At 48.3% G+C, this 26,792-nt stretch overlaps 3 protein-coding genes across 8 annotated transcripts; all 3 read left to right on the top strand.

Moving 5' to 3' along the window:
* The first annotated feature begins 17 nt into the window (after positions 1–17).
* On the top strand, positions 18–8,537 carry ciz1b (cdkn1a interacting zinc finger protein 1b). 6 transcript variants are annotated; one of them, XM_052067933.1, is made up of 9 exons: positions 18–166; positions 1,238–1,339; positions 1,418–1,482; positions 1,582–1,722; positions 1,883–1,977; positions 2,462–2,543; positions 2,632–2,736; positions 2,819–2,947; positions 8,367–8,537. In XM_052067933.1, the coding sequence occupies exons 2-8, from the start codon at positions 1,270–1,272 to the stop codon at positions 2,942–2,944; spliced, it is 684 nt and encodes a 227-aa protein (XP_051923893.1). In that variant the 5' UTR covers positions 18–166; positions 1,238–1,269; the 3' UTR covers positions 2,945–2,947; positions 8,367–8,537. The 6 variants fall into 6 exon arrangements, 2 of the variants coding, with proteins under 2 accessions (XP_051923893.1, XP_051923892.1); XM_052067932.1 differs by lacking the exon at positions 8,367–8,537 and adding an exon at positions 4,413–6,074; XR_007962700.1 differs by lacking the exon at positions 8,367–8,537 and adding an exon at positions 4,413–6,074 and having other exon boundaries at positions 1,588–1,722; positions 2,632–2,947.
* Positions 8,538–9,729: 1,192 nt separating this feature from the next.
* LOC127602068 (far upstream element-binding protein 3-like) lies at positions 9,730–19,019 on the top strand. Its single transcript, XM_052067917.1, has 18 exons — positions 9,730–10,111; positions 11,831–11,936; positions 13,588–13,618; positions 13,701–13,747; positions 13,837–13,908; positions 13,977–14,034; positions 14,110–14,275; positions 14,353–14,451; positions 14,529–14,630; positions 14,719–14,821; positions 14,904–15,004; positions 15,198–15,336; positions 15,429–15,589; positions 15,847–15,914; positions 16,014–16,099; positions 16,380–16,451; positions 16,746–16,843; positions 17,093–19,019. Exons 1-18 carry the CDS (start codon positions 10,016–10,018, stop codon positions 17,099–17,101), a joined length of 1,614 nt encoding a protein of 537 aa, XP_051923877.1. The 5' UTR covers positions 9,730–10,015; the 3' UTR covers positions 17,102–19,019.
* Positions 19,020–20,445: 1,426 nt separating this feature from the next.
* Positions 20,446–26,690, top strand: prdm12b (PR domain containing 12b). The gene is made up of 6 exons (XM_052067541.1): positions 20,446–21,584; positions 22,671–22,736; positions 24,059–24,183; positions 24,839–24,994; positions 25,254–25,368; positions 26,141–26,690. Exons 1-6 carry the CDS (start codon positions 21,341–21,343, stop codon positions 26,605–26,607), a joined length of 1,173 nt encoding a protein of 390 aa, XP_051923501.1. The 5' UTR covers positions 20,446–21,340; the 3' UTR covers positions 26,608–26,690.
* The last annotated feature ends 102 nt before the right edge of the window (positions 26,691–26,792 follow it).

Raw genomic sequence — 26,792 nt, 5'->3', positions numbered from 1 at the left:
CTGCCACTGTACTCTTCCGTATTCTGGCCCGCTAGGTGGCGGCAGTGCACCTACAAGCTGCTTGAAGTCCTCCCCGCCACAAGGAGGCGATGAAGGCGCACAGGACGGATGTAGTGGCGCAAGCCGGTGCCGCAGTTTGACTCTTAACAGGCACAAATTAATCAAGGTAAGGTTACAGTGGATGACAGTCGCGTCAAGAATTTATTTCAAACATGTTGGTTTCACTCGTTTGTCAAAAAGGACCGCGAAAGCGTGCCGGTGGATTCTGCCATCTGTCCATTACCGAGTTACGCACCACGAGCCCAGACCCGCCTAGAAAAACACCTCAAATATTAGCGTCAAGGCTTATTAGCACAGCAAATCTCGATATGCCCGTCTAATCGATCGTCATTCGGAAACTACAAGAGTGTGGCGTCATTTCGGCTCCCTTGTAAGTTATTGAAAGTGTTCAGAAAACCAGGTTTGGATAAAATGAAGTTCTCACGAAGACGTCACTTGGCATACACGACCAATGGACACATTTTCAACGTTGTCGTGGTTCAAACACTGCGACGACGACTCACATTTCGAAGGAATTGTTTGTATTTGGACATTGTTCCAGCTCCACATACAGTCTCGCTCCATCATTTATGCTTTTTTTTGTCTTTCTATATCACAAATTTTGTTTTTCTCGGAGCTTTTCCTGTAATTTACTAGGTATCATTCTATCAAACATAAATTACTTTCACTTTTAATGCATGCAAAAAGTGCAATTCAAACTACTTTTCAAACAAATCTAAATCAATCGCTTTGGAACGTGTTTGAAATTGTAATTGAACCTACTTGAAACGTAGTCACGTGTGAAATCTACCAATCAAAATGCAATGGCTGCGCCTGCTTCATGGAAATGTATTTTTTCTTCTTTCTCAAACGAAGAATAGAAATCCTGACATGGGTTGGAGTGCTATCTAAATTATGGCAGTACTTGAAGACGGCATATTTATTCCAAAATAGACCCGGAAACAAATAAAAAAATTAACATTAGAGTGTCACAGCACGCGCGACCTTCGTGATGATGATGTCATCTGTTAAAAATAACCAAGATGACGCTTTACATAGTACAGTATGTCATTATTTTGATAGGTTCTTGGCTTAGTTTTATTTATTTTAATTTTATTCAGGTGATATGATGCCGTTGTTATTTGGACTCTTACTAGACTGAATGCTCAGTGGCATGTTTCTATAAATGCGTTCACAGGTCGTTGCAACAGAGCTGCGGAGACTGCCGCCATGCTGACCAATAGCGATGAGGGAGCAGGGTCACATGATCAACCAGCAACTGACTGTGCTGCCCTGGGAGGTGTGACGCAGCGAACATGTTGGCTCTTGTTAACTTTGATGACATCATCGTGTTTGTGTGTGTGTGTGTGTGCATCAGATGGTGTTTGTCCTCCTGAACAGCAGGAGGCTGTAGAACGTCACGATGCCAACACAACTTCCCAGGTGATTCAAACGTCCTCGCAATGTTGTCGGGGCTCTTGCTTGGACTAAACCTGTATGTGTGTGTGTGTGTGTGTGTACGTACACGGACGTGCGGGCAAGCTCAAGAGCGCGTGTTCCCTGGAGGTGACCATCCAGCAGTACGGCGACAGTCGCGCGTTCAAGATGGCCGGGGAGAAGCACCAGGAGAAGGCGCCAGGGCTTCATTGCCACATGTGTGGGGTCACGTGTCACTCCATGCAGGTGAGGACACGCCCCCTCCTAGCAACTCAGCAACGGTGTGTCACCATGACCCACGTCAGAAAAGAGACCTTTGGAAGGGATTTCCGAAACGGCAACTGAGAGGAATGCTTAGGAGTCAGTTGTCTGGACACCATCATTCACTCTGTGTGTGCCTGTTTAGATGTTTGTGGAACACATGGGCGGCTCGGATCACATGGCCAAATGGAAGGAGATCACACACTCCGTCAGCATCATCACACACACAATCACAAACAGGTAGGACTGCACTCTTGCACGTGCACACTAGGGATGTGAATCCCAGCACTGAGGACGATTCGATACACATCTCGATACACTACCAGCGATGCGATACTTAAACGATACATGGAATTTTCTGGCGACACGATGCGATACGTTTCATCGTCTTCACGATGTGATACGACGCGATACACCTTTAGTTCAAATCAATGCGATCCGATACGCAAAATAATGATGGTGCATTCATTGCACCTAGGAAAGGGCGGATAGGTGACGTTTAACATGAATAAAACGGCGCTTGAATCGGATTTTACCGATACCCACCAATGCATCGTGATGAATCTCGATTTCAACCGTCAATTGCGTCATACCCAGAGAATGAGCCGATGCACGTGCGCATCGATGCATCGATTTAATATCGATTCTTTTCCACACCCTTAATTGCACACACGTCACGTACACATTCGTGCTCTGTGATGACATAGTGTCCATGTTCGTCAAGCAGAAGGCGCCGCTGGTGTGACACGTGTCAGAGTCACTTTAGCGATGACGTCATCAGCCATCGTCGAACTAAACAACACAAAGTGAGTTCATCACATCACTCTGGTCATGTACATTACAGTGTGTGCCTGTATGTACATGGCGTGTGTGTGTGTGTGTGCATCCGTGCAGGAGCGCAAGCGTGCATCGCGGCCATTCTGCGCGGCATGCCGCCGTCACTTGAAGACTCCCCGGAAATTTGTGGAGCACATGAAGTCCGACAAGCACAAGCGAGAGGTCAGAGGTCGTCCGTCCGTCCGTCTGTCTGGTCGCCTGCGTGACGCCCGCGCGACCAGTGAGTGTGCGCCTGTTTCGGCAGGTGTGCGTGAAGAAGGCTCAGGAGGAGGAGCTCATCACCGTGGACGCCATTGGCTGTTTTGAGGAGGAGGCGGAGCCAAACCAGGAAGTGGAATTAGGACCGGAGGAAGAGAAGGCAGCCGCTTGACAGGTGGACTAGTTTCAAACTGGCATCAGTGCCAAATTGCTTCTTTTGGCTGTGTTCTGGCCAAGCCATCCAGGCGGCCATTTTGTCAGGTCCTTTCAAATGCTGCCGGTCGATCTCAGACTGCGGCTGGGCAAGCAGAGCCCCCTTCCCTCAACATGATAAACTGGAGCAGCACACCCAAAACAAGTGAAGCTGTATTCCACTGAGAATGTTTTGTTTTTGGAGATAAGAAGTACGGCAAGCTTTTCATTTGGCTGCGCGAACAGACGTCAATTCCTGTGCTCTCCCGTACAGCGGGGGGCGCTGTCTCATCAGAAAAATGATCCCATTTCTCCCCCAAATATTTTCCTTTGCATCCAGGCGGTTTCGCGACACTCATTTGACAGAATCAAGTCATGAGAAATGGGAAAAAAATGCACGATGAGGAAAAGCGATTGAGAAAAAAAAACCATGCCAGTTACCTTTGAGAATTGTTCTTTATTTTCCACTGATTTCAATTGAATTGATTGAATTGACAATTGATTATTAAAAAAAAAGAAAAAAAGGAACAGTCATCAAATTCATGGCTAGCAACGAAATCTCCTCTGGGGGTTGTGTGTGTGTGTGGGGGGGGGGGGGTTACCAATGCCACCAAACCCGTTAGAACAAGATGGAAGGAAGGCACGCCGCTCGCATCCGACTGTGTGTGAGTGAGAGAGAGTTTTTCTGAGGTTTTCATCGTACACGTCAAGGACGCACAACTAAAACTCACTGCATGATGACTTATTGATTGGCCCAAAAAGCAGACGCGTGCGTAACCTTGGCCACCTGGACTTTCATTCTAAAACTATTTGGAAACGGAGGGGGAGGGGGGGTATCGACCTAATCCATAGCTGACTTGTTGCTCGCACTCCCACACCCAAGAAGCAGAAATCGTGACCTGGGAAAGGAAATTTGCGCATGGCATCATCCGGTGCTCTCGTTGTGATTGATCGGATGCAATTAAATAGTCTTTCCCTGAAAGCGTTTGTTTGTTTTTTTTTTTCTTTTTTCAGAGCGGTTTTCCAAACGCTCAACCCCACCCCACCCGGTAAAAGCTCAGCTGCCGCGAGGTCACTAAAGTGCCTCAAATGAGCTCCTGACGATCTTTGTCATTCTCTTGAGCTCCATTTGAATGGGCGCTCGCTCGCTCGCTCGCGTCTTTTGTCATTGACGAGCCATTAAAGTCCAAGGACGCACCCTTGCTGTGCTTGGCGGGCACGCGTGTGCGCGCCTTCTTCCCTCCTCAACCAACAAGCGTGCAGGTGACTGTTGATGCTCTCACTGCGCTACTTGACTTTTGCCTCTTGCTCCTATTTTCAAGTCCGCCTTTCGAAAACCACACAATTTGTGTGGGTCTTGACGTTCCTGTCAGGTTATGTTCAGCAAGGTGTGTGTGTGTGTGTGTGTGTGTGTGTGTGTGTGTGTGTGTGTGTCCCACTGGGAAAAGGCGTCCCTGTGCGCACGAGTGACGTGTGAGTGACGGGCAGACTCCTCCCGTCCCGGACGCCCCGCGTGGCCGATCAAGCGCCCCTTCCCTGGCTAACCTGCAATTAGCAGCAATTAGCGCACGGCGCTGCCATGACGACAATCAGCAAGTGGAAGAGGAAGACTTTCTGTTTGCTGTCATCGCTTCCGGTGTGAGTAACAAGTCACTTATACTGCCTGCAGCCTGCTGCTGCTCCAAAGCATACCACATCATGCGCGTGGCCACCTGAAGAGCAAATGTCTTATTGCCGATTAGCTGGTCGCACGCACGTAGGGGCTGGTGGATGGTTGGCCCGGTGGGCGGTTGCAGCTAATGCAGCAAGTAGGGTGCGTGTATCAATCACGGTGGGGGATGGGGGGGGGGGGCACTGCTGAGCTCAATTGCCGCTAGTTCGCCTGCCTGTCAAACGTGTCTTGTTTGTATTTTTAAGTAGTAGACACGAGCTTAGTGCGCTCCTGAGCCGCCACAGACCGTTATGAATTCTCCCTATTTTGTTAGGGAAATCACCGAATGCTAACTCGTTAAGGCCATAGTACTGATTAAGGACTTTTTCAAAAATCTCAGGTCTCATACTGAAGTCGCACAAAAAGTTTCAAAATAAGAAAAAGAATTAGTTCATCCATAAATGCCTTTTTGTGTTTGACGACAAGCCAATGGCAGACGCGGCGTCGTTCCGCCGGTCACCTCCAGTGACGTAGCGCTGTCGCATTTGCTGCGGAAGCTAGCAGACGACGTTAGCCGAAAGCTAACAATTTGAGGCTAACCTGTTTCGCAGCGACCCTTCATGGATTCGTATCAGCGACGAGCAATGAGGGCAGCAACACCATGTAGAGCTTCGTCGCCAGATGATTGTTCACTACTGCTCAGAAAACTAGTGTGTGTGCATGTGTGTGTGTGTGTGTGTGTGTGTGCGGGCGTGTGCGTACACAAGGGGGTTCAAAACTAGGTACAGTATACTGTTTCTACAATCATAAAAAAAAACATATACGACCGTATTCCTAATTTTGCACCCAGTAATACACTGTACTTGTATATTCATATATACTGTATGTATACTGTGTATGTATGTATACAGTAATCCCTCGTTTATCATGGTTAATGGGGACCAAAATCACCCACAGTAAACGAAAATCCGCGAAGTAGCATGCAATTAACATAAACGGGTAAAAAAAATTATATATATTTTTTAAAGTCCGCAAACGGTCCGCGAGAAGCTGCAAAACAACAGCGAGTCACATAGAACAACGTATACAGTACTGTATTCCATGTACAGTATACAGTATGTAAAAAATGTATGTTTGAAAAAATCCACGATGCACTAAACGAACCGTGAAGTAGCGAGGGATCACTGTACATGCATATGAAGATGTTTTTGTGAAAAGAAAAAACATTTTTTGAATTCATATGAGACGCGCGGTCGTTTACGATTGCCCGTCGTGTATGCAGTCATTAAAAAAAAAAATAGAATCTAGTTTGCATTCAAATCCAATCTTTTCACCCGCCCCATTATCATTCATGTCGAGACTTGAGTTCTTTTGTTTTTGATTTCTTTGGCCGGCCGTGAAGAACTTTTTTTTCAATCCAAGTCTGCAAATTGACTTAATTAAACGGCGCGCTAATGAATTGACGCAGTCGTAATGGACATGAACACAATAAATACTCATTAGTCAAACATGGACCCCCGCCCCCCCACCCCCACTCCCAACACACACACACACACGCACACACTCCAACCCCCATATCTCCGAGGACACAGCTGCTTACAAACAGATGGACACTTTTAACGTGTGTCACCCTATACACACACACACACACACACACACTCACAAAGAGCAGCTGGTGGTGGTGGTTTTTACCTGACCCAAACAAAATGTCTTTTACTTGCATGTACATTTCTTTCCTTGTGAAAGCCTCACAGAACCCACCGTGCGTGTGCCCGCGTGGGCGCCGAGAGGTCAAGTATTTCTGGTCCTCATGAGACGATGAAAGGGTCAAAATGTTGAAAGGCGGGGCGGGGCGGGGCCGGGGGGGGGGGGGGGATAACATTTTCCTTTGACACAATCAGTCGTCCCGTCAAGTGAGCGTCGATTGGCCTGCTTCCCTTTCAGCCACCAGCCAAGCTACGTGCGCACATACACACTCACACACACACACACATGCACGCAAAAAGCATCAACAGGCTTTTCGCTTGCGTGTGTCATTGTGCGCTTGTTTTAATGGGTGTGTAGGCCCATCTACGTGTTTTGGTGAATGAACGGGTGTGTGTGAGTGTTCTCGTATATAAGCATGTCTGGTGTTGCGTCGTCATACTTTGCGTCTCTTGTATGTGAACGGGAGTTTGCGAGCGTGGGTTTGTTTCACGTGGGTGTGGGTGTATATATATATTACACATATACTGTGTATACAGTATGTATATATGTATATAAAACACGAATGAAACATCTCGGGGCGGCCCGGTAGTCCAGTGGTTAGCACGTCGGCTTCACAGTGCAGAGGTACCGGGTTCGATTCCAGCTCCGGCCTCCCTGTGTGGAGTTTGCATGTTCTCCCCGGGCCTGCGTGGGTTTTCTCCGGGTGCTCCGGTTTCCTCCCACATTCCAAAAACATGCGTGGTAGGCTGATTGGATGCTCTAAATTGTCCCTAGGTGTGAGCGTGAGTGCGAATGGTTGTTCGTTTCTGTGTGCCCTGCGATTGGCTGGCAACCGATTCAGGGTGTCCCCCGCCTACTGCCCAAAGACAGCTGGGATAGGCTCCAGCACCCCCCGCGACCCTAGTGAGGATCAAGCGGTTCGGAAAATGGATGGATGGATGAAACATCTCACATCCACCATTGAAACATTCCCAGGCATGCTACTGGAACTCTCATGGTCACATCCTCACTCATACTCATGCACACAGACGACTGAAATGCTCTCATACACTCTATTGAAACACACACATACACTACTGCCCCACCCCCACCCCACCACTCCCACTACATACACACCTAGAATGCTCACACTCTGGATTATTCTCACATATGCTCTTGAAAACTCTCTTGTACACACACTCGATTGAAAAGCTCTCTCGCATACACCCCCGATGAAAGCCTTCCGGGCGTTGCAGGAAACGCTCTCATGCATACTATTGAAAGGCTCCCCCTTCATCGACACTGTAGCGCTCTCCATCCAAACGTTGTCATAAAGCTTAACCCTGGAACGCCGGCTCTCACGCGGACAATCCTGAAAAATGCTCTCATACACGAGAGTGCGATGCGGATCTTTTTCACTTCATTAATGTGTGGCACTTTTCTCTTGGACATGGGAAAAGATTCCAGTTGTGTGTGTGGGAGGGGGAGAAGGGGCTCTTAGATGAGGGTGGGGGTGAGGGGCATCAAACAGCGAGAGTTAAATGATCCATAAAGTGGAAGATTTGTCTACCTGGCATGTGTGAGTGGGCTAATGATGAGGATAATTTCCTTCTTGAGTCCCACTGGGCTGAGAGATTTCAACCGGAGGGGAGGGGGCGTGTGGGGTGAGGGGCTGTGTCGGGGGGTGTTCGGTGTGGGTGTTCTAACCCCAGGCATTTCAATTTATTGTCATCAAGGATCATTTCCTGAATTGCAAATTACATTTGCTGTAAATGTAACGTCAACAACAAAAAATGAAGCGATCCTCAATAATTCATTCATGGATTAATCGCATGACCTTTTATTGTATAAAGCACAAGGTTGTAATTTGACACAAAAAAAAATGAAATAAAATAAATCCTTGCCAATATTTCTTAAACGGCTTCAGGGCCAGAAAACATTCAACTCACAGGAGAAGATCAGGAAGGCCAAATTCAAGGTCAAAGAGGAGGCAGCTGCTTCGTCTTCTTACTGACTTGTGTGTGTGTGTGTGTGTGTGTGTATGTGTGTGTGTGAGTGTGTAAAGTGGTGCGCCGAGTGGAAGACGATCGCCGGTCTGGCCCGTGAAGAGCTCGTTGGATGTCAACAGGAAACACTTAAGTGGCTTTTAAGTGTGTGCGCGCGCGTCCGCGTATAAATTATGCGGATTGCATCATACATCGGATTTGGTCAATAATAAATCACCATTGGAGGGTGAGTGTGTGCGTTTTTGTTGGACGTCAGGGCTGACCTGCGGCCCCCCCGCGATTGGCTTAATAGGCCGTGACGTCAAACACGCACACACACAGCAGTCCATAAGCAGAATTGAAAGTCGGCGACAGGCCAGGAGGGAAGCAGCCGGCAATCCGAACTGGAGCCAATCCGCCCATTTTCTGGCCTGACGAGATGATTTGGGGAAGAGGCCAAGCCCCATCGTGGATCGGTCACCGGCCAATCACACATGTCGACAAATCGCTGCGCAGGAGCACTTGACTGCAAGCCGCTTCCTTCCAAGACCTTTTGATTTTTCGTATCATCTCGTGTGCGGGCTCCATTTTGGAGACTCGGTCTGTTGTTTGGCCGAGCGGCTGACGAGTGATGCTCATTCGACGGATAGGGCGTCGGCGAGGGTGCTCAGGGGGCCGCGTTCAACTTGTTGGCCTGTTTGGGTGGGGTCAAGGGCTCGTACAGGTTCACACGTACACGAGACAGAATTTGTCTAGGAGAGAGAAGTCGCCGAAGGCAACTGTGTCGAGATGAAACAGTTAACTTCAATTGTTCCAGAAGGGCGTGGCTTCAATTTCAAATGGTGACACCTCGTAAGATATCCTTTATTTGTCCCACACTGGGGAAATTTACATTTTGCCATATGTATCTCAGACTGCGCAGGCAGTGGTGTGAATGCAACGGACGTACTCGTTTTTTAACACCATCCCCAAAGTTTCAGAACTGGCCCGCATGTTGTATGAATGGCAATGTTAAAGACAATGCCGTTCGACTTCTTTTGTAAGCATATGTCAATTGTTGATGGATGACAGCGCCATATTAAAATCTCGTTTAGCCTAGCAGACCATCGGCTAGCGCCGGCCCTGCACATACCTGGACAGTACAGGTAGATACACACACACGCGCGCGCGCGCGCGCACTCACGTTCACGTACACGTTTGTGTGCGTGTGTGTGCCCGGATGCTCATGTGTCAAGTCCCCTAGTGTGCAAAAACGATAGTCTGAGTAAAATGTAAATGTTTGAAATGAGGCGCATTGAGAGTGTTTGTGCGTTATTCTAAAAACGTGTCGTTTCATGACTGCTTTTGGTTTGTTTTGCGAACTTTTGCCTACCACCTGTGGCGCCCGCTGGACCACGTGACTTGACGCGGAAGCGGAAGCGACAGCCAGCTGAGCCGCGACACAGATCGTCTCCGAGGAGTATGCGGGATACGCTCGACAAGTTCGAACGTGCACTACGACTCGGTAAAAGGAGCCTTCGACCACGTTCTAGTTCTTTTTTGCTACATGGGCGTTAATGGCGCCGCCTCGCCACCTACACTCCCACTTGCGTCTCGTCATTTTATTCTGAGGCCGGACCGGCCGCCAGCCAACCGCACACCGAGTGAGCCCTCGCGCCCGAGGAGAGCATCTGCGCCTCGCCGAAAGCTGAGCTAGCGGCTCAGCGGCTAGCAGGCTAGCGGCGCTGTAATGGCGGAGCTGGTGCAGGCAGGAGGACAGGCCTCGATCGGCCAGCCGGCGCTTAAGTCGGACGGCCTGGCCGACGCGCTGCAGCGGGCTCGCCAGGTAACCTCCACCGAGCGGCCACCCGACAGCGAGTCCCGCGACCCCCGCAGCCCCCAACGTGCCTCTTGGGTCGAGTCCGCACACTTTTTATTCTGTCTGCTTTCGGACCGCCGACCACTCGCAACTTCGACTATCCACTCGCGCGCAAGCGCGCGCACGCACGCCAACTAACAGGCTAAGCTAGCTGGGCCACTTTGGGCGACTTTTACGCGACTGACACGAGCCTCCCCAGCCGGGAGAGACTTTCTTTGGGGGGGACTTTGACGTGCTGTCACGCTAAACTTTAGGGTGGGTGGGGGGGTCGATCACGGTGACGAGTTGGGGGGTGGGGGTTGTTGTCCACACGTGTCACTCGGCCTGACAACTTGTTGAACTTACCGACAAACCAACTGAACAAACATCTACGTGATACGCACACTAACTAACACACACTTTTTAGCGTGGACGAACGCAACTTCAACTGTAAGCGCACGCTTACATACGCACGCGCACGGCACACACGGATCGCGTGTGCGCTTCTACCTAAGTGTTTTGTGGACCCTAATTGACGAGATTTACTTGAGTGACACGATCACTTCCTGTATTGAACTCCCAAACAACAAAGCGATTAATAACGCACAAGTAGACACCTTTTGCAACACCAACTCATTGCCCCCCCCCCCCACGTAAACATCTCTCATGATCTGTTTACTTACTCTGGCATGCTAACTTCCTGTTAGCCAACTGTGCTAAATTCTTCTGTGGAGCTAACAACCAACACATTCAAAACACTTAACACTTTGTAGGGACATTAGACCATTTTTTTTCAGCCACGTCAGTGAATGGAGTTAGAATATAGCAACAAAACGGTGGCAGAATTCTGTCAATAGGTTATGGATTTAGGAAGTTATGACATTTTTAAAGGCTTAAAAAAGGCAAAAAAAATGTTATGTTAATCTTATTTTCTCTTCAAAACAATTGATAGCTTTTGAAAAGAACTGAATTCTTGAGGCCTCAGTTTCCTGAAGTGTGTATCGAATTATAAAGACGATATACCACAAGAAAGCACAGTCATCATAATTATATTAATGGCATGAATCCATTTTTAATTAATTGATGTAATTAAGTTGGCATCGTTGACAAACGAGTGGCTGGTTTATCCCGGTGGACGGCTCCTCTGCTTCCCCCCCACCATTCAAGGGTATGGGACACAAATTTTAGCAACACACCTTCCGCTTTGGTTGTAACTTTGTTTGCGTGTCTCCTCAAACCGTCAAAATTATTTTGTGAGATGTTGATATGAAAACACTTTTTGGGCGGGCAAAGCTTAGCGATCATGCTGTGATGCCATAAACATCAAAATACCGTCTTAAAACCATCACATTGAAAAAGAGGAGATTCCATTGTCCGTCATGTCTAAAAATAGATGCCAAAAACAGATCTTTAACAAGCCGGAGCAAATTTTTCTGAGGGGGTGCAAAACGGAGCAGCGCCACGTGATCACCCAAAATGGCCTTGTGAAAAAAATGGTGGAAAGAACACTCTGAGCACATGTCACTCTGACCTTTGGGGAAACTCGGAACGTTGTGTGTGAGTACTGGCGCACACGCTACCGATTGAGACACGCTAACACCCTGTTAGCTCACTAAATTGCTATGTTAAGTTTGTATGCAAACTTAATGATTTTTCTCTTGGCTAATTTCCTGTGAGCCTATTGAGCTAACTTTCTGTACTCCCCAGATGGTGGGAAAGATGGGCGGGGGCGGCGAGGCCATGGCGCACATCAACAGCTCGCCGGGAAGCGTGGACCCGTCACTTTTCTACAAGCGAGCCCCCGACGACCCAGGTGAGAACGCGCACACGCCGCGTCCGTGAGGCGATTGCTTAGCCAGAGAGTCGGTTCGTCACTCGCTCCTTTCAATCGGGCGTGTTGACGCTCGTTAATTGGAATGCAGCGTGCTCATTGGATAATATTGACCACGCCCATTTTAGCCGCCGTCTTTGGCCTCGAACCTCTGTTGTTAAGATAAGATAAGACAATCTTTATTTGTCCCACACTGGGGAAATTTACAGCCCCCAGCAGCAAGAATGTAGGTAGAAAGAAGAAAGAAGAAAAAAAACAACAAACACCGTTCAATTAAGTGCAATATAAATACAAATATGGATAAGGTCGCAGTGCTATTTACAATTATTTTTCACCTCATTTAATTATTATTATTCATTCATTCATCTTCCGAGCCGCTTGATCCTCACAAGGGTCGCGGGGGGTGCTGGAGCCTATCCCAGCTGTCTTCGGGCAGTAGGCGGGGGACACCCTGAATCGGTTGCCAGCCAATCGCAGGGCACACAGAGACAAACAACCAACCACGCTCACACTCACACCTAGGGACAATTTAGAGTGTTCAATCAGCCTGCCACGCATGTTTTTGGAACGTGGGAGGAAACCGGAGCACCCGGAGAAAACCCACTCAGGCCCGGAGGAGAACATGCAAACTCCACACAGGGAGGCCGGAGCGGGAATCGAACCCGGTACCTCTGCACTGTGAAGCCGACGTGCTAACCACTGGACTACCGGGCCGCCCAATTATTATTATTATTATTATTATATTATTATTATGTGTATATTGTATGTTATTGTTCTTGTTTGTGGTTTTGTTTTGTTTTTTTAATTGTTAGCAAGGCCCAACCAATGAACCGGGCTGACGTCAGCCCTTTTCAAATCAGTTCAAACCACATTGAAACATTACACAAAGATTATGATTTTGAAACAAATATTGAAATAACCCCCCCCTCCCCTCCCCCCCCAAAAAAAATCTGTGTTGGAAAGTTAAACAAAACCAAAAAGGGCGGGCTCAAATATTCTGCTTGAAATTCATGTCTTTGTTTTGGCAAGGAATTAAGGGAACCCCTCCCCCCCCCCCCCCAAAAAAAAATAATTAAATTAATCAGGCAATTAATCGGTTTTCTGAATTTTTGTGTCCCAAATATCAAAATCTATCATAATACTTTACCATTATTTTGTCTCCTTTAGCTTGTTAGAATGCTAACATTCATTCATCTTCCGAGCCGCTTGATCCTCACTAGGGTCGCGGGGGGTGCTGGAGCCTATCCCAGCTGTCTCCGGGCAGTAGGCGGGGGACACCCTGAATCGGTTGCCAGCCAATCGCAGGGCACACAGAAACGAACAACCAACCACGCTCACACTCACACCGAGGGACAATTTAGCGTGTTCAATTAGCCTGCTACGCATGTTTTTGGAATGTGGGAGGAAACCGGAGCACCCGGAGAAAACCCACGCAGGCCCGGGGAGAACATGCAAGCTCCACACAGGGAGGCCGGAGCTGGAATCGAACCCGGTACCTCTGCACTGTGAAGCCGACATGCTAAGCACTGGACTATCGGGCCGCCCAGAATGCTAACATATAATGTTATGTATAAAGTGTGTGTGTGTGTGTGCGTGTGTGTGTGTGTGTGTGTGTGTGTGTGTGTGTGTTTAGGGAATCAACTGTCTGCAGTGGGCCACCAAAGGTACGACTCGCGCACGTTGAGCGTCGGCGTTTAGTGTGGCCGCGTGCGCCCGCCATATCATATGCGCGTGTGCGTGTTTCAGGGTCTTGACGGAGGACTACAAGGTTCCCGACAGAATGGTGGGCTTCAGTAAGTGGTCGCGCTCTTCCTACTTCCTGTTTGCGCGTCGCGGCCGATGCCCGTTGTCGTGTTTTCACGCTCGCGTCTCCGCGCGGCAGTCATCGGCCGAGGCGGCGAGCAGATTACCAGGATCCAGTTGGAGTCTGGATGCAAGATCCAGATCGCTGCCGGTGAGTCCCGACGCGGCCGCGAAGCCTTTTGTCGGCCATCTTCTCTGATGATCACTTTGCGCACGCAGATAGCGGCGGTCTGCTGGAGCGTCCGTGTTCCCTGACCGGAACGCCCGAATGCATCGAGTGAGTCTGAAATTCGCTCGATTTCCTGTGATGTCTTCGCGTTCTCACCGCGTGACTCCGCGCGCGCGCTCACAGGCAGGCAAAGCGTCTCCTGGTTCAGATCGTGGACCGCTGCAGGAACGGTCCCGGTTTCCACGGCGACGGGGAGGGCGGAGGAGCCCTGGTGCAGGAGATGCTGATCCCGGCCAGCAAGGTGGGGCTGGTGATCGGGCGAGGAGGCGAAACCATCAAACAGCTGCAGGTGTGAGCGCCGAACCGGCCGGGGGGGCGAGGGGGGGGGGGGTTCTCCTTCTCGCGCGTTGACGTGCGCCTGTGCAGGAGCGCGCCGGCGTGAAGATGATGATGATCCAAGACGGTCCAATGCCCACCGGAGCGGATAAACCTCTGCGCATCTCCGGAGACCCGTACAAAATTCAGGTGTCAAAACCCGACGAAAGAAATTCAAAGGAAGTCCTCGGACGTCGTTCTGACGTCGCCTTCCCGGCGCCCCGCAGGCGGCGAAGGAGCTGGTGCTGGAGGTGATCCGGGAGAAGGACGGCGATTTCCGGGCGGGACGCGGTGACTTCTCCGTCCGGCCGGGAGGCGCCAGTCTGGACGTACGTTGGGGCTGAAACAAACGCACCACAGCGTTTTGGGCTTTGCGTGCGTCTCGCCTCACGGGGGCGCCGCTTTGCTCCCTCGCAGGTTCCCGTCCCGAGGTTCGCCGTGGGCATCGTCATCGGCCGCAACGGCGAAATGATCAAGAAGATCCAGAACGACGCCGGCGTCCGCATCCAGTTCAAAACGGGTACGGCCCCCCCGCCGGGGTCGGTCGAGTTCCCGCCGCGGGCGTCGGGGAACTTAAGCGCGGCTCTTGTTCCTCTACGCAGACGACGGCATCAGTCCGGAGCGGGTCGCCATGGTGATGGGCCAGCCGGAACGCTGCCAGCACGCGCTGCACCTCATCAACGAACTCATCCAGACGGCGCAGGTGAGCCGAGCGCCAAGTTTGTTAGTTTCTTTTGGGGGGCACGAAGAGGTCACGAAATTCGGCCTTTGACCTCTTGATCGTGAGTGAGGAAAAAAGCAAAATGGGCAAAAAAAAAAAAAAAAAAGAAAGACAAAGGCTAGCTTAGCTGCATACGAGTAGCGCAACGGCAACTGACCTTTCCGCCGCCATTCAGGAGCGCGACGGCTTCGGCTCGGCGCTGAGGGGCAACCGGGCCAGAGGTCGCGGGGATTGGACCGTGGGGTCACCCGGACCCCTGCAGGAGGTCACCTACACCATACCCGCAGACAAGTGTGGCCTGGTCATCGGCAAAGGTAAATGTCTACCCACTATCAACCCCCCCCCCCCCCCCCCCTCCCCGTGAGGCTGAGCATCATCACTCGGACGTGTGTGCGCGCGCACGCAGGCGGCGAAACCATCAAGAGCATCAACCAGCAGTCGGGCGCCCACGTGGAGCTCCAAAGGAACCCGCCGCCCTCCACCGACCCCAACGCGCGCGTCTTCACCATCCGGGGCTCGGCGCAGCAGATGGAGCACGCGCGGCAGCTCATCGACGACAAGATTGGGGTAAGGCGGGAAACCCCCCCCCCCCCCCCCCCCCCCACACACACACACACACACACCAGGACTGTTACCATTCTGATTATTAGTGGTCCATAAGCGATGTTTGGAGTCAATATTCACATGTCGCAAAGTATTGCTGTCCAAAATGTAAATGATGTAAAGTGTTGATGATGATGATGATGATGATGATGTGCTCAGAGGAGGAGGATTGTGATGAAGATGATAATGGTGGTCTTTTTTTTTTTTTTTTTTGTCTTAAGGGTTCTGGTATTATGAGTAATGGAGGATTCGGTTTCAGCCCCTTCACTCAAGGCCCCACCCACCAGAAGTAGGTCACCATGGCAACATGTGTGTGTGTGTGTGTGTGTGCGTGCGTGTTGTAGGTGTGAGGAAGTCATGTGACCCCGCGTACGCGTGTCTTTTGCAGCTGCGGTGGTGCTCAAACCTTCTTGACGGGCGTGTGGGGGAACACCTACCAGACGAGCTGGCAGAATGCAGCGCAGCAGGACCCCGGTAACACACACACACACACACACTATTTTTCCTCAGACACACACGACAGACCCTCGCACACGCACGTCCACCTGACAGGCACGTGCTCTTGCACACATTACATAGACACACGCACACACGCACGGCGTACACCCCGCGCTGTATCCGTGGCAACGTCACAGGTCGAAGCCTCATTTGGACCCGCCTTCAAATCACAAGATTGACAGCCTGTGGGATACGCAGTGTTCTTAATCAGTGTGTGTGTGTGTGTGTGTGTGTGTGTGTGTGTGTGTGTGCGCAGGTCAGCAGAGTCAGTCCGCCAGCGTGATGAGCGACTACAGCAAGGCGTGGGAGGACTACTACAAGAAACAAAGTACTACTTCTTGTTTCTTCTTTAGCTTCGGTCGCAGCTACTACAAGAAACTACATTTTTTTTTCTCCATTATTTATTTTTTTTTGCCAATTTTAAAAAAATGTTTGAAATTCATCATCTTTTGGCTTTTATATTATTTTTACCTTTTATTGTGAATTTTTTTTTTTTTTTTACATTTTATTGTGATTTTTTTTTTTTTTTTTTCCCCCCCCATCGATTGTGGTGGGGTTGGGCGGGCAGTACTTGATGGCCCTGCGTGACCTCGCCCGTGTGCCTTTGTGTGTATTTGCTCAGGTCAGTCGTCCCAGCAGAGTTCAGTGCCCGACTACACGGCGGCGCTGGCTGAGTATTACCGCCAGCAGCCCTACCTGTGGAACCCTGCCCAGATCCAGGTAACTCATAGGGGGGTGGTGATGTCATCACATCGACCCCGCCTTCGCCACCTCGTCCAACCAGTTTCGTCCGCCGAGTGATTCGGGAGCAGGAAATTGAGCCGACGATTTCCGCCCGGCAACATTAGCCGTCGCTCAATTCATCGTTCCAGCCGCCGACTCGATGATCAAAGTGTTGTGGAACCGCTTTGTTGCGCGTTGTTCTTTTTTTGGCGCGGGACGTGATGATGTCATTTCCTGTCTCTGTAGGATCACTAAGAGGCCCCTCCCTCCATCCCTCGGACACCACGCCTCCTCCTCCCTCCTTCCTTTTTCTAGAGCAAATTAACGGAAACAGGAAGTGCTCTTCTTCTGGTTTTAACCTCCAAAGTGTCGGACTTCCTGTTTGGCAATTTTTTTTTTTTTTAAATTCAATCCGAACGTGGACACGTTTGAACAAAGTTCATTTCACCTCCTATTGTCTTTTTCTTTGTCCTTTCACCACGTGATGCCTAGCAGTCTTGAGGAAGATGACGATGATGATGATGATGATATTGTTTTAAGCATGCGGCAGTTTGTTTTTTCTTTTTTCTTCTTTCAGTGTGAATGATTTCACGGCGTTGGACAGAAACGTGCCGTTCGACCGGCGTCTTTTTGTACGAAACTGTCAATCGTTCTATTTCTTCAGTCGCCACTTCGGATGTGCTAGCGATAGCGGTAAAGCGCTAATTTGTAGTTTTTTTTTCCTTTCGGTTCTTGAATTTGTCGCCAAACGAGCGCGTTCACTCGGAAGTTTTGGTTTGCGCCCCGTTTTGTGTGCATGCGTGCGTATGGATCTTTCGGTGCGGTCTGTCACGTTGATCGGAGGGCAAGTTTGCGACAAATCACAAATGTTACCGTTCATCAAATGAGCACTCCCGTCGGTACTTTAGCGCTGTCATGTTTGTTTGTTTGTCACCTAGCCTTAACGAAAGGAAGGCACTAGCGTGCTGCTAATGTAGATTTACGCTTGGTCAGACCACAGGGAGTTTGACCTTGACCCGTGTCTATTTTTGAATGGAACTGTCAATCATTTTATTTTCTCGGTGGCCATTTTGAACGTGCTAACGCTAGCGACTACGTGCTAATGTTTTTTGTGTTTCTGGTTTGATGTTTTTAAATCTTGTTTTTTTGACTTTTTACCGCGTAAGATGATCCTCTATTCGTTTTCTCTGTGGTCAGCATCGTAGTGCCGGTGGGCGGCGCCAAACGAGCACGTTAGCGCTCAAACTTCCTGTTCGTAGCTAAAGTGCAAGCGATCTGTCACTTTTGCACGGTGTGTTTGCATCAAATCACAAATGTTGATAAAATTAATTCACTTTCACCGTTTAGCTTTATTCACCACCGTTTTTCGGTGTTCTCACTTAGCCTTAGCAAGAGGAGGTTGCTAGCGTGCGGCTAGCGTAGCACCGCGCGCGTGTTGGACCACAGATGTTGAATTGCGTGTGTGACCATTATGACGATGAGTTGGGTTCAGGGGTCTATTTAAATGCATTTATGATTATTTGATTTGGTTATAAGCTAATATGCTAATGCTACACGTACATGCTGTCGCTTTCAAATTAATGTTGTTTTGTTATTTGGTTTAGAATGATTAGGGAGTATTTCATCAATCATTTCAGCCCTGGTGTCAATGATATTGTTTGCTATATAAAAATCCCGTGGTCGTGGTGATGCGTTTGGACTCGGAATTCCCTCGTTCTCCTGAATCACTACAAAATTTTAGGATTATTTGTTTTGATAATGAGCTAAAATACTATATTATTTACATACCATCGCTTCCAAAGGGTTTTTTTTTTTTTTTATCAGCCGGCAGCAGGGAGAGGCTCTTCTCAAGACTGCTATGCTAAATGCTAAAGCTAACATCGCTTGGCCTGGCGAGCTAGAAAGTGGCGCATGAGCTCATTCGCCTGAAGGGGGCAGCGCCGAGGACAGGAGACGGATGGATGGGGAAGCGCCCGCCCCCCGATTCAGTTCCACGCCAGAATTTTGTTTTTTGTTTAGTTTTTTTTTTTGTTTTCTGTGGTTTTTCTAATGGACCTTTGTCCAAATGTAACCTTTGGACTTTTCTAGTAGATTCTATGGACTGACGGGTGAGGAAGATGAACATGATGATGATGTAACCATGAGGGCTAATAAACAGGCTCCTTCTTTCTGACTTCCTGTGTCTTTTATGAACACTTCCTGTGGCCGCCATCTTGTCCGAGACATGCGTGGCGGCCATGAATAATGGATAAGGGATTTATTCATTCATTCATCTTCCAGATGGCCTGATTGATGATGTCATCTGTTATGTGTGTGTGTGGGGGGGGGGGGTTCTGAAGTGTGTTAATTGGTTAGTTTTTGCGTCTGGTTGTGTATTACCTCTCGTTTTTTGTTTGTTACTTACAGTCTGTATGCGATTGCGTTTGTGTGGTTGTAACATGTCTGCCGTGTTTGTACGTGCGTGTGGCCGCTCCAGAAGAGTCCCGATTTGAATTTGCGTGGTGGTGAGTGTGTCTGGCGTTGCCGCGGCGGTGAAGTCAGCCTCTGCGGTTGAGTCTCCCGGCTCTCATGGGCAGCTTTTAATGCTGCGTGCCCGCGCGTGTGCGCGTTAAGTACAGTAAAGTGCTCTGTAAGTACAGTTGAACTCGGCGTGTGCGCGCGCAATTAATATTTCATCAATTGTGGCCATGTACTCATTAAATGTCCGTCTGTCACCTCCACAGGAAGTCACATGGCCTGCGATGTCACCTGACAATAGCGCCAACGCGTCAATCATCGGATGATGACATGGCTGATGATGTCATCGCGGGACACATGTCTCGTCCAATCGGTGCAGTGAGTGGCGCAAGCGCGCGCCCTAACAAACTATTCATATTTATTTGCATACGCGTTAATCGACTGTCGTGAATGTAAAGCGGAGTGCAGAACATGCAACGCCCACACCAAGCATCTCGATGCTCACTTGCCACCTCGAGAAGGAAGGCCGCTGACGTCATTCGTTGACCTTTTGGCGGATGTTGGTGAGTGCCGTGGGTGTCATGGATTTTGATGCTGGATTTAGCTTCATTAGCCTCCCACAATGAACACGTGTACAGTGCACCTCCTCTTCTTGTGTTGTGTGTGTCAGTCACCCGCCCCCCCCCTTCCACCCCCCCCCCCCCCCCCACTTGCAGCAGGCTAAGTGCTCTGTTGTTGTCTTTGCTGAGACAAAGACGCAAGGACAGCGCGCACACAGGCTACGGGTTCTGCTGGTCTCAGCTCATTAAAGGGTGTCTGACAACACCCCCTCCGCCCCCCCCACAAGAAGAAGAAAGAAAAGAGCGAGCGCAAGGATGACAAACAATATTCCCAAAGTATTCCAGGATGAATGCGCCGAGCAGGCATGACGCCAGAACGCAAATTGCTTCAAAGGTACCTTTCACTGCTGTTTGGATCATTCCAACATAGATAAGATAAGATAAGATAATCTTTATTTGTCCCACACTGGGGAAATTTACAGCCTCCACCAGCAAGAATGTAGGTAGAAAGAAGAAAGAAGGAAAAAAAACAACAAACACCGTTCAATTAAGTGCAATATAAACACAAAATGGATAAATCGCAGTGCTATTTACAATTGTCTTTCACATCATTTAATTATTATTATTATTATTATTGTTATTGTTGTTATTTTTATTCAGCAGCCGTGAACAGAATCTCTTCACTCAACAGCACCTTTGGAGACTTATTCCACCGCCGCTGTTTTTCCCCCAACATCCCTAAAACCGCATTAGGCCACAAATCTTCCAGCATTATTCCACAATTTTGCAACAGAAGTTCAATCAAGTCCAAAAATGGGAAGCGTCTATTCTGATTTGGAATTTCCCACCGCTGTCAATCACACGAGTGCCACCTTCCTCCTCCACCTCCAATTCCAACATTCCAGAATGTTCCCAAAAGCGTTGCAGCCTTAGGGCGCACTCGCCAAAAGTATTGAAACACCGGCCCACCCGAAAGACACATTTCCATACATGCACATGCGCGCGCGCGCACACACGCACGATACGAAGCTACGCGTGCACACATTTTCAGACACACGCCCCCCCCCACCCACATCGGCTACACAGACGACGACACACGCTTTTCGACACCCACACTGACTTTTTGAGACGCGCACCCATTGAAACACCGCCCATCCTTTCAGACGCACACACACACACGCGCGCGCGCACACCGATCCCTCCCCCCTGCTTCCAGTCACCCATTCACGCACGCGTGCACGTGTATAAAAGGTGGCGCGTGTCGGGCTCGCGCTTCATTTGCTTTTTTTTACCCTTTCTTCAACTTGTTGACTCCCTCCAACTCGGCAAAATAACAACGAATCATTTTCTGTGTGTGTGTGGTGTGTGTGTGTTTGACAAGCTGCAAAGTAGGACATTTTTTTACTTTTCGTTTGAATTTAATTGTCTTTTTTTTATTTAATCTATTTATTTATTTTCTGCAGGGGGTTTTGCCGCCATGGGCTCGGCGCTCCCCGCTTGTTCGCCGCCGTCGGGCCGAAAGTGGTGGTCTCCGAAGTCTCCAGTCGGCGCGCCGCTGTCCGAAGTGATCACGTCGGACGTGGTGCACAGCTTCCTATACGGACGATGGAGGCGCGTGCACGGCGAGCAGCAGCTGACGCACGAGGCCGCCGCCGCCGCCTTGGGCTCGAGCCCCAGGACCGCTTTCACGGCCGAAGTGCTCGCGCAGTCCTTCTCCGGAGGTCGGTGGATCATCGTCGGCTTCGTGGTCGTGGTCGTGGTCGTGGTCGTCATGTGTCAGGTGTCATTTGCATTTGAAATAGCCGTCAAGTGTCATTTCTTACAGCGTCGGCTCATAATGAGACGATTTTTAAAAAAATCATTCATTGATTATGATGGATACATTAAACAATTCATTGATTATCATTGAAAAAAAAGATGCACAAATGTAAATGTTGCAAAATGAGCATTTTGAAGAATTGACTCGAGCGTTGTCATTGGAGGGGAAAAAAGTAAGAAATATTTTCACGAGTACACGGGGGAAAAAATTGTGTGTTAAATTCACTTAGTTTTATTTCGTCAAGTGGTTGTACAAAACAAAAGCATCCGGATTCGGATATTTTTTTGAAAACAGGCTAAGGTACTTGGATCCAGGTGCCTTTATTTTATGCAACTACATTATAGAATAAATGAATTAAATTCAACAAAAACGGTTTCCATTTCACGATGTTTTTTATTCAACTGCCTCAGTTGCTCCTGTAATGTTAAAATTGACATCATTTGAAATTCCAAATGAGTGTGCTGATGATAGTGAAATGATTAATTTTTTTCAATGATGATAAATATATATTCCAACCTTCTTTATTTTGAAAACCATATTTTGGTAACTTGTTCAATTAAATAATGTGGTCATTAATGCAAATTGGCTCAATTAGATTTCGTTGAAGAATCCGTCAAAAAGGGTCGCGCTTATGAGTTCTTTTCAAAGACATTTTTTTTTCTTCAGGGCCAGAAACTCTTGAGGCATTTTGAGGCCACGCGCACATTTATTTTATCTTGTATTTTTTCAAAATGTGATTTCCGCGTGAAATTCGTTTGATGTTTTTCTTCACCTCGTTCATTTCGATGTGGGCGACTTGAGACGCGACGACGTATCGTTTCTTTCTGCCGTTAACCCCCCCGCAGGCCGTGCAGCACGCCACTCGAAGGCCAATTTGTTTAACTGGAAATTCCATGCGCCTTTTCAAGCCACAATTCAACATGTTTAACAATTCCAATTCAAACGTGTGTGTGCGTGCGCGTGCGCGTGTGTGCGTGTGTTTCCGCAGAGGTTCAGAAGTTGTCCAGTTTGGTTCTTCCCAGCGAGGTGATCATTGCGCAAAGCTCTGTTCCAGGTAAAAAGCCTTAATCAATATTCCCTTTATGACGTCACACATCAAATGATGATTGCAACCGCGTGAGGTTTTGTCTCAAAAATAAATGCGCGTTGTCCGCTGATCCGCAAACGCTCGCACGTTCAACAATTTACACGCAAAATGGAAGATTTACAAAAAAAAAAACAAATCATGAGAAACGCACACACTGCAATAAAAGGAAAATCATAAATATATTTGTGGATATGAAAAACACATTGCGGAAGGATTCGGTGAATCATTTTGAGGCAAATCTCTTCCCGGCGCTGCATCCCACGACAACTTCACCAATAACGCCCCCCCCCCCAAAAGAAATAAAGATTCAAAGTGACACTTCCAATTGTCGGGGAGGAAAAAAAATTAAATAGAAGGTCGTTTATGTAAGCTTATTTTCGCGACCATTTGCACAAGTAATCAAAGGCAACAGAAAGCAAAAGTTTCGCTGAGGTGCATCGTCGAGCTGCAATTCTTGCAGGCAAGGCTGCAAAAGCAACATCGGGATTGTCAAATGGGAAAAACTGAACTCGAGTGAAAGTCCAAATATTAGCTACGAACAAAAACCTCAGAAAAGCCCAACCGGAAGTCATTTTTTATAGGGAAAGAAGAGTGGGGAAAAGGCGAAGAAGATTCAAAGAAGACAATTTACCGCTATTAAAAAAATCGGAAAGTTGGGAAATAAAAAATTATCCGAATCAAAGTTTCAAATCCAAAACGTATTTCAGGTGGAAGATACTGGGGGAAAAACAAAAACAAAAACAACAACAACCCAAGTGTTGCTCTTACAAAGATGAAATGAGGCTCGAAGGAAGGACCTCAAAAACAAAAGCAAAAGAATCCAATGATTCCATTGACCTGGAAAAACTGGAAAACTTTGGAGTAAGCAAGGATGTGCTGCCAACTAACCTTTCACTCCCCAAAATCGAACTTTTAAAGTTTGAATTGAATTTAAAACTGCATAAAAGAATTGTCTTGAAAAACTTCATTTTCGACATTTAATTCGTTTTCAGTTTGAAGGTTTTGAGTAGGCGAGGATTTTAAAAAAAGTTGAAGTCGATCAGCTGCACATGACAACTTCTTGCATTTCGCATTTATTTGGAGTCTCCTCCAGCTTTTGTGTGCTGTGCGCGCCCGTGTGTGTATGTATGTGTCTGTGTGTGTGTGTTGGTTGGGGTGTTTTTGTTCTTGATTGTAAAGTGCCTCGAGTGTTTTGAAAGGCGCTTATAAATAAAATGTATTATTATTATTATTATTATAAAGAAAACGTGTGTGTGTGTGCGCGTGCGTGTGTGCGTGCGTGTATACAGGAGAAGGTCTGGGAATCTTCTCAAAGACTTGGATCAAGGCGGGAACCGAGATGGGTCCGTTTACGGGGCGCCTGGTTTCTCCGCAACACGTCGACTTCTACAAGAACAACAACCTCATGTGGGAGGTATACACACACACACACACACACACACAGCCCCCCCCCCCACACACACACAAGCAACTACACGTTGACAATGTTTTGTAAATTGGAAGCCTCCCGTTCATTTTGGCTGTAATTACATAGTCGGCCGCTAGAGAGCAGCACACAATTTTGTTTGACCTTCATTTGGCAAGAGCTAAATTGAGCGCTGCCGAATTTCACGTTTTTGAAGGAGAAAACGTCCTCAAATGTTCTAGCGACGTTTGAAGGAGAGGAAATCCGGCGTCTTTGAATTAACATGAAACACGACCCCGTCAAACCGCTTGCTGGTTGATGGCCAAGTAACACTAGGCTACTCTCTTATTTTTCATAGGCTGGGTAGAAATTTAAATTATGGGGGAGAGAAGATACATCATGAGTGGTTTAAAGATATCCAATATAAATTACAGTCTGATGTATTGATTGTTATTGACAAATTTGCTTTTGAAAAATGTTGTGTCTGTATAATTTGTCGTTGGTGGTGTTGCCAGTGGTGTAGTGGGGAATAGTAGCGTGATTGGCGTTGCAAATTGTTGCCACAGCAAACATGAGGAGTGGGTTTGATGGATGCGGTGCAAGTCATGCGCTTGTAAGCGAGCGGCTCTTAGCAGATCACTTTTTATCATTTTTTTTTTTTTAGGTGTTCAATGGTGACGGCGGCGTGCGTTTCTTCGTGGACGCCAGTCAGGAGGAGCAACGCAGCTGGATGACGTACATCAAATGCGCTCGCAACGAACACGAGCAGAACCTGGAAGTGGTGCAACTGGGAACGGCCATTTTCTACAAGGCGCTTCAGGTAACGCCACCGGCCGCCCGCGTTCAGTCCTGGGCAGCCGCGTTAATGAGCGTTAATTTCACGCTTGGAAAATAATCATCCATTTGAAAGGGGGAGGGTGTTTGGAATTTGGGGATTTTTCAATCCTGCGACATTTTAACGTCAGCGTACCGTAGCGTAACATTGCGTTACGCTACGCAGAGTTACATAACATCCGCGTAACGTGGGGTTATGTTACATCATGTCGGCGTTACCCATGTTGCCATGCGCTCACTCCCAGACCATCCCGCCAGACCAGGAGCTGCTCGTCTGGTACGGAAATTCCCACAACACCTTCCTGGGAATTCCTGGAATTCCAGGAGGCGACGACGAGCAAGCAAAGAAAAGCAAGAGCGGTAAGCTATCACGAACATTGCATTAGTAGCAGCTGCGAAAAAAAATCCTAACATTTATGTTTGATGAGCCTTGATTAACGGAATAGCACATACGTCGCTGGTTAGCCTAGCAGCTGCTAGCGTAATTTAGCTCGCCAGCATTATTAAAGGCTTCTAGCAGCCAGCGCTGCGCACTAGCAAATTGTCGCAGGTATTTTGTTAATGAATCCTCACAAAATGCTAACGTACCGCTCACCTGAACAAATTAGCGTGATTATGTTATGTCGCATTATGTTAGCATAAGCAGAGTATAATTAACATACTATCATTACTTACAGTAAATTATACTGTAATTTACTGTATTAGCTTAATTAGTAAGCTTCTTGTGTGACTAGCGTATGCTAAAAGTTGGGTTCGTGTAGTTTGCTATCATTCGTAGAAAAGGGACATTTGCAGCAGAGCACACTAGCGAGTCATCACCTGATATCACTCGGGTATAGTGGATTAGGATTAGTAATACATAGGTATTGTATAGGTATTAGCATAGTCCTGTCGTATTATGTTAGCATTAGCTTGTTGGAATTAGCATCTTTTTTGCATTGACATGTTAGGTTTAGGTGTTTTGTTTGTAACAGCATTAGCTTTCCTAAACAGAAATTATACAGTGTATTGTTGTTACTAAGACGCGATGTAGCCTAGCCGGCTAACATAGCTGCTAAATGCATTTCAATTGTGTGTAATGTCACAATTACACACATTTTACGCATTTTGTTTACCAATTGTCATATTTTAGATGATTTCCATGGCTGCGAAGGCTCAGTGTCATCCTCGTCTTCGTCGTCCTCGTCAGGCTCGGGGGGTCTGGGCCGCATGCGCTGCGTCATCTGCCACCGCGGCTTCAACTCTCGTAGCAACCTGCGCTCGCACATGCGCATCCACACGCTGGACAAACCCTTCGTGTGCCGCTTCTGCAACCGCCGCTTCAGCCAGTCGTCCACGCTGCGCAACCACGTGCGTCTGCACACGGGCGAGCGGCCCTACAAGTGCCACGTGTGCCAGTCGGCGTACTCGCAGCTGGCGGGTCTGCGCGCACACCAGAAGAGCGCCAGGCACCGCCCGGCCGCCGGAGCCGGAATGGGAACCGCAGTCGGCGCCGGGGCCGCCAGTCCGGGAAGGGCGCTGCTGCTCGTGCGCGACCAGCACTCGCCACCGCCACATCCTGCTTCCCTGGTCCACCACATTCCCGCCATGGTGCTCTAAACTGGAAGTTAGCCGGTAATGCAAGTAAAAGTGTTGCAAAAGTATACGCAGGAAGTAAGCTTTTGCAGCGTATTTTTAGCGTAGCAGCATGCTAATTGTTTGTTTTGTTGTTTCCGCTGTGGTGCTTGAGACAGGATGTTGGCTTGTTTTCTCCGCTAGAGTGGTTACCACGCTCAGCGTTTGTG

This window comes from Hippocampus zosterae, chromosome 6 (assembly GCF_025434085.1).
Source record: "Hippocampus zosterae strain Florida chromosome 6, ASM2543408v3, whole genome shotgun sequence".
NCBI classification, from domain to species: Eukaryota; Metazoa; Chordata; class Actinopteri; order Syngnathiformes; family Syngnathidae; genus Hippocampus; species Hippocampus zosterae.
Note: the sequence above shows the minus strand (reverse complement) of the source record. Positions and strands in the feature narration are given on the sequence as shown.

What these genes read in the sequence shown, in the direction of transcription:
- ciz1b (XM_052067933.1), top strand. Translation starts at nt 1,270, where the DNA reads ATGCTGACCAATAGCGATGAGGGAGCAGGGTCACATGATCAACCAGCA. An exon ending in ATGCCAACACAACTTCCCAG is followed by an intron (nt 1,483 to 1,581) that starts GTGATTCAAACG and finishes CGTGCGGGCAAG; the next exon opens with CTCAAGAGCGCGTGTTCCCT. An exon ending in CCGACAAGCACAAGCGAGAG is followed by an intron (nt 2,737 to 2,818) that starts GTCAGAGGTCGT and finishes CTGTTTCGGCAG; the next exon opens with GTGTGCGTGAAGAAGGCTCA.
- LOC127602068 (XM_052067917.1), top strand. Translation starts at nt 10,016, where the DNA reads ATGGCGGAGCTGGTGCAGGCAGGAGGACAGGCCTCGATCGGCCAGCCG. An exon ending in GCGAGCCCCCGACGACCCAG is followed by an intron (nt 11,937 to 13,587) that starts GTGAGAACGCGC and finishes GTGTGTGTTTAG; the next exon opens with GGAATCAACTGTCTGCAGTG. An exon ending in TGGCCTGGTCATCGGCAAAG is followed by an intron (nt 15,337 to 15,428) that starts GTAAATGTCTAC and finishes GCGCGCACGCAG; the next exon opens with GCGGCGAAACCATCAAGAGC.
- prdm12b (XM_052067541.1), top strand. Translation starts at nt 21,341, where the DNA reads ATGGGCTCGGCGCTCCCCGCTTGTTCGCCGCCGTCGGGCCGAAAGTGG. An exon ending in CGCGCAGTCCTTCTCCGGAG is followed by an intron (nt 21,585 to 22,670) that starts GTCGGTGGATCA and finishes GTGTTTCCGCAG; the next exon opens with AGGTTCAGAAGTTGTCCAGT. An exon ending in TTTTCTACAAGGCGCTTCAG is followed by an intron (nt 24,995 to 25,253) that starts GTAACGCCACCG and finishes GCTCACTCCCAG; the next exon opens with ACCATCCCGCCAGACCAGGA.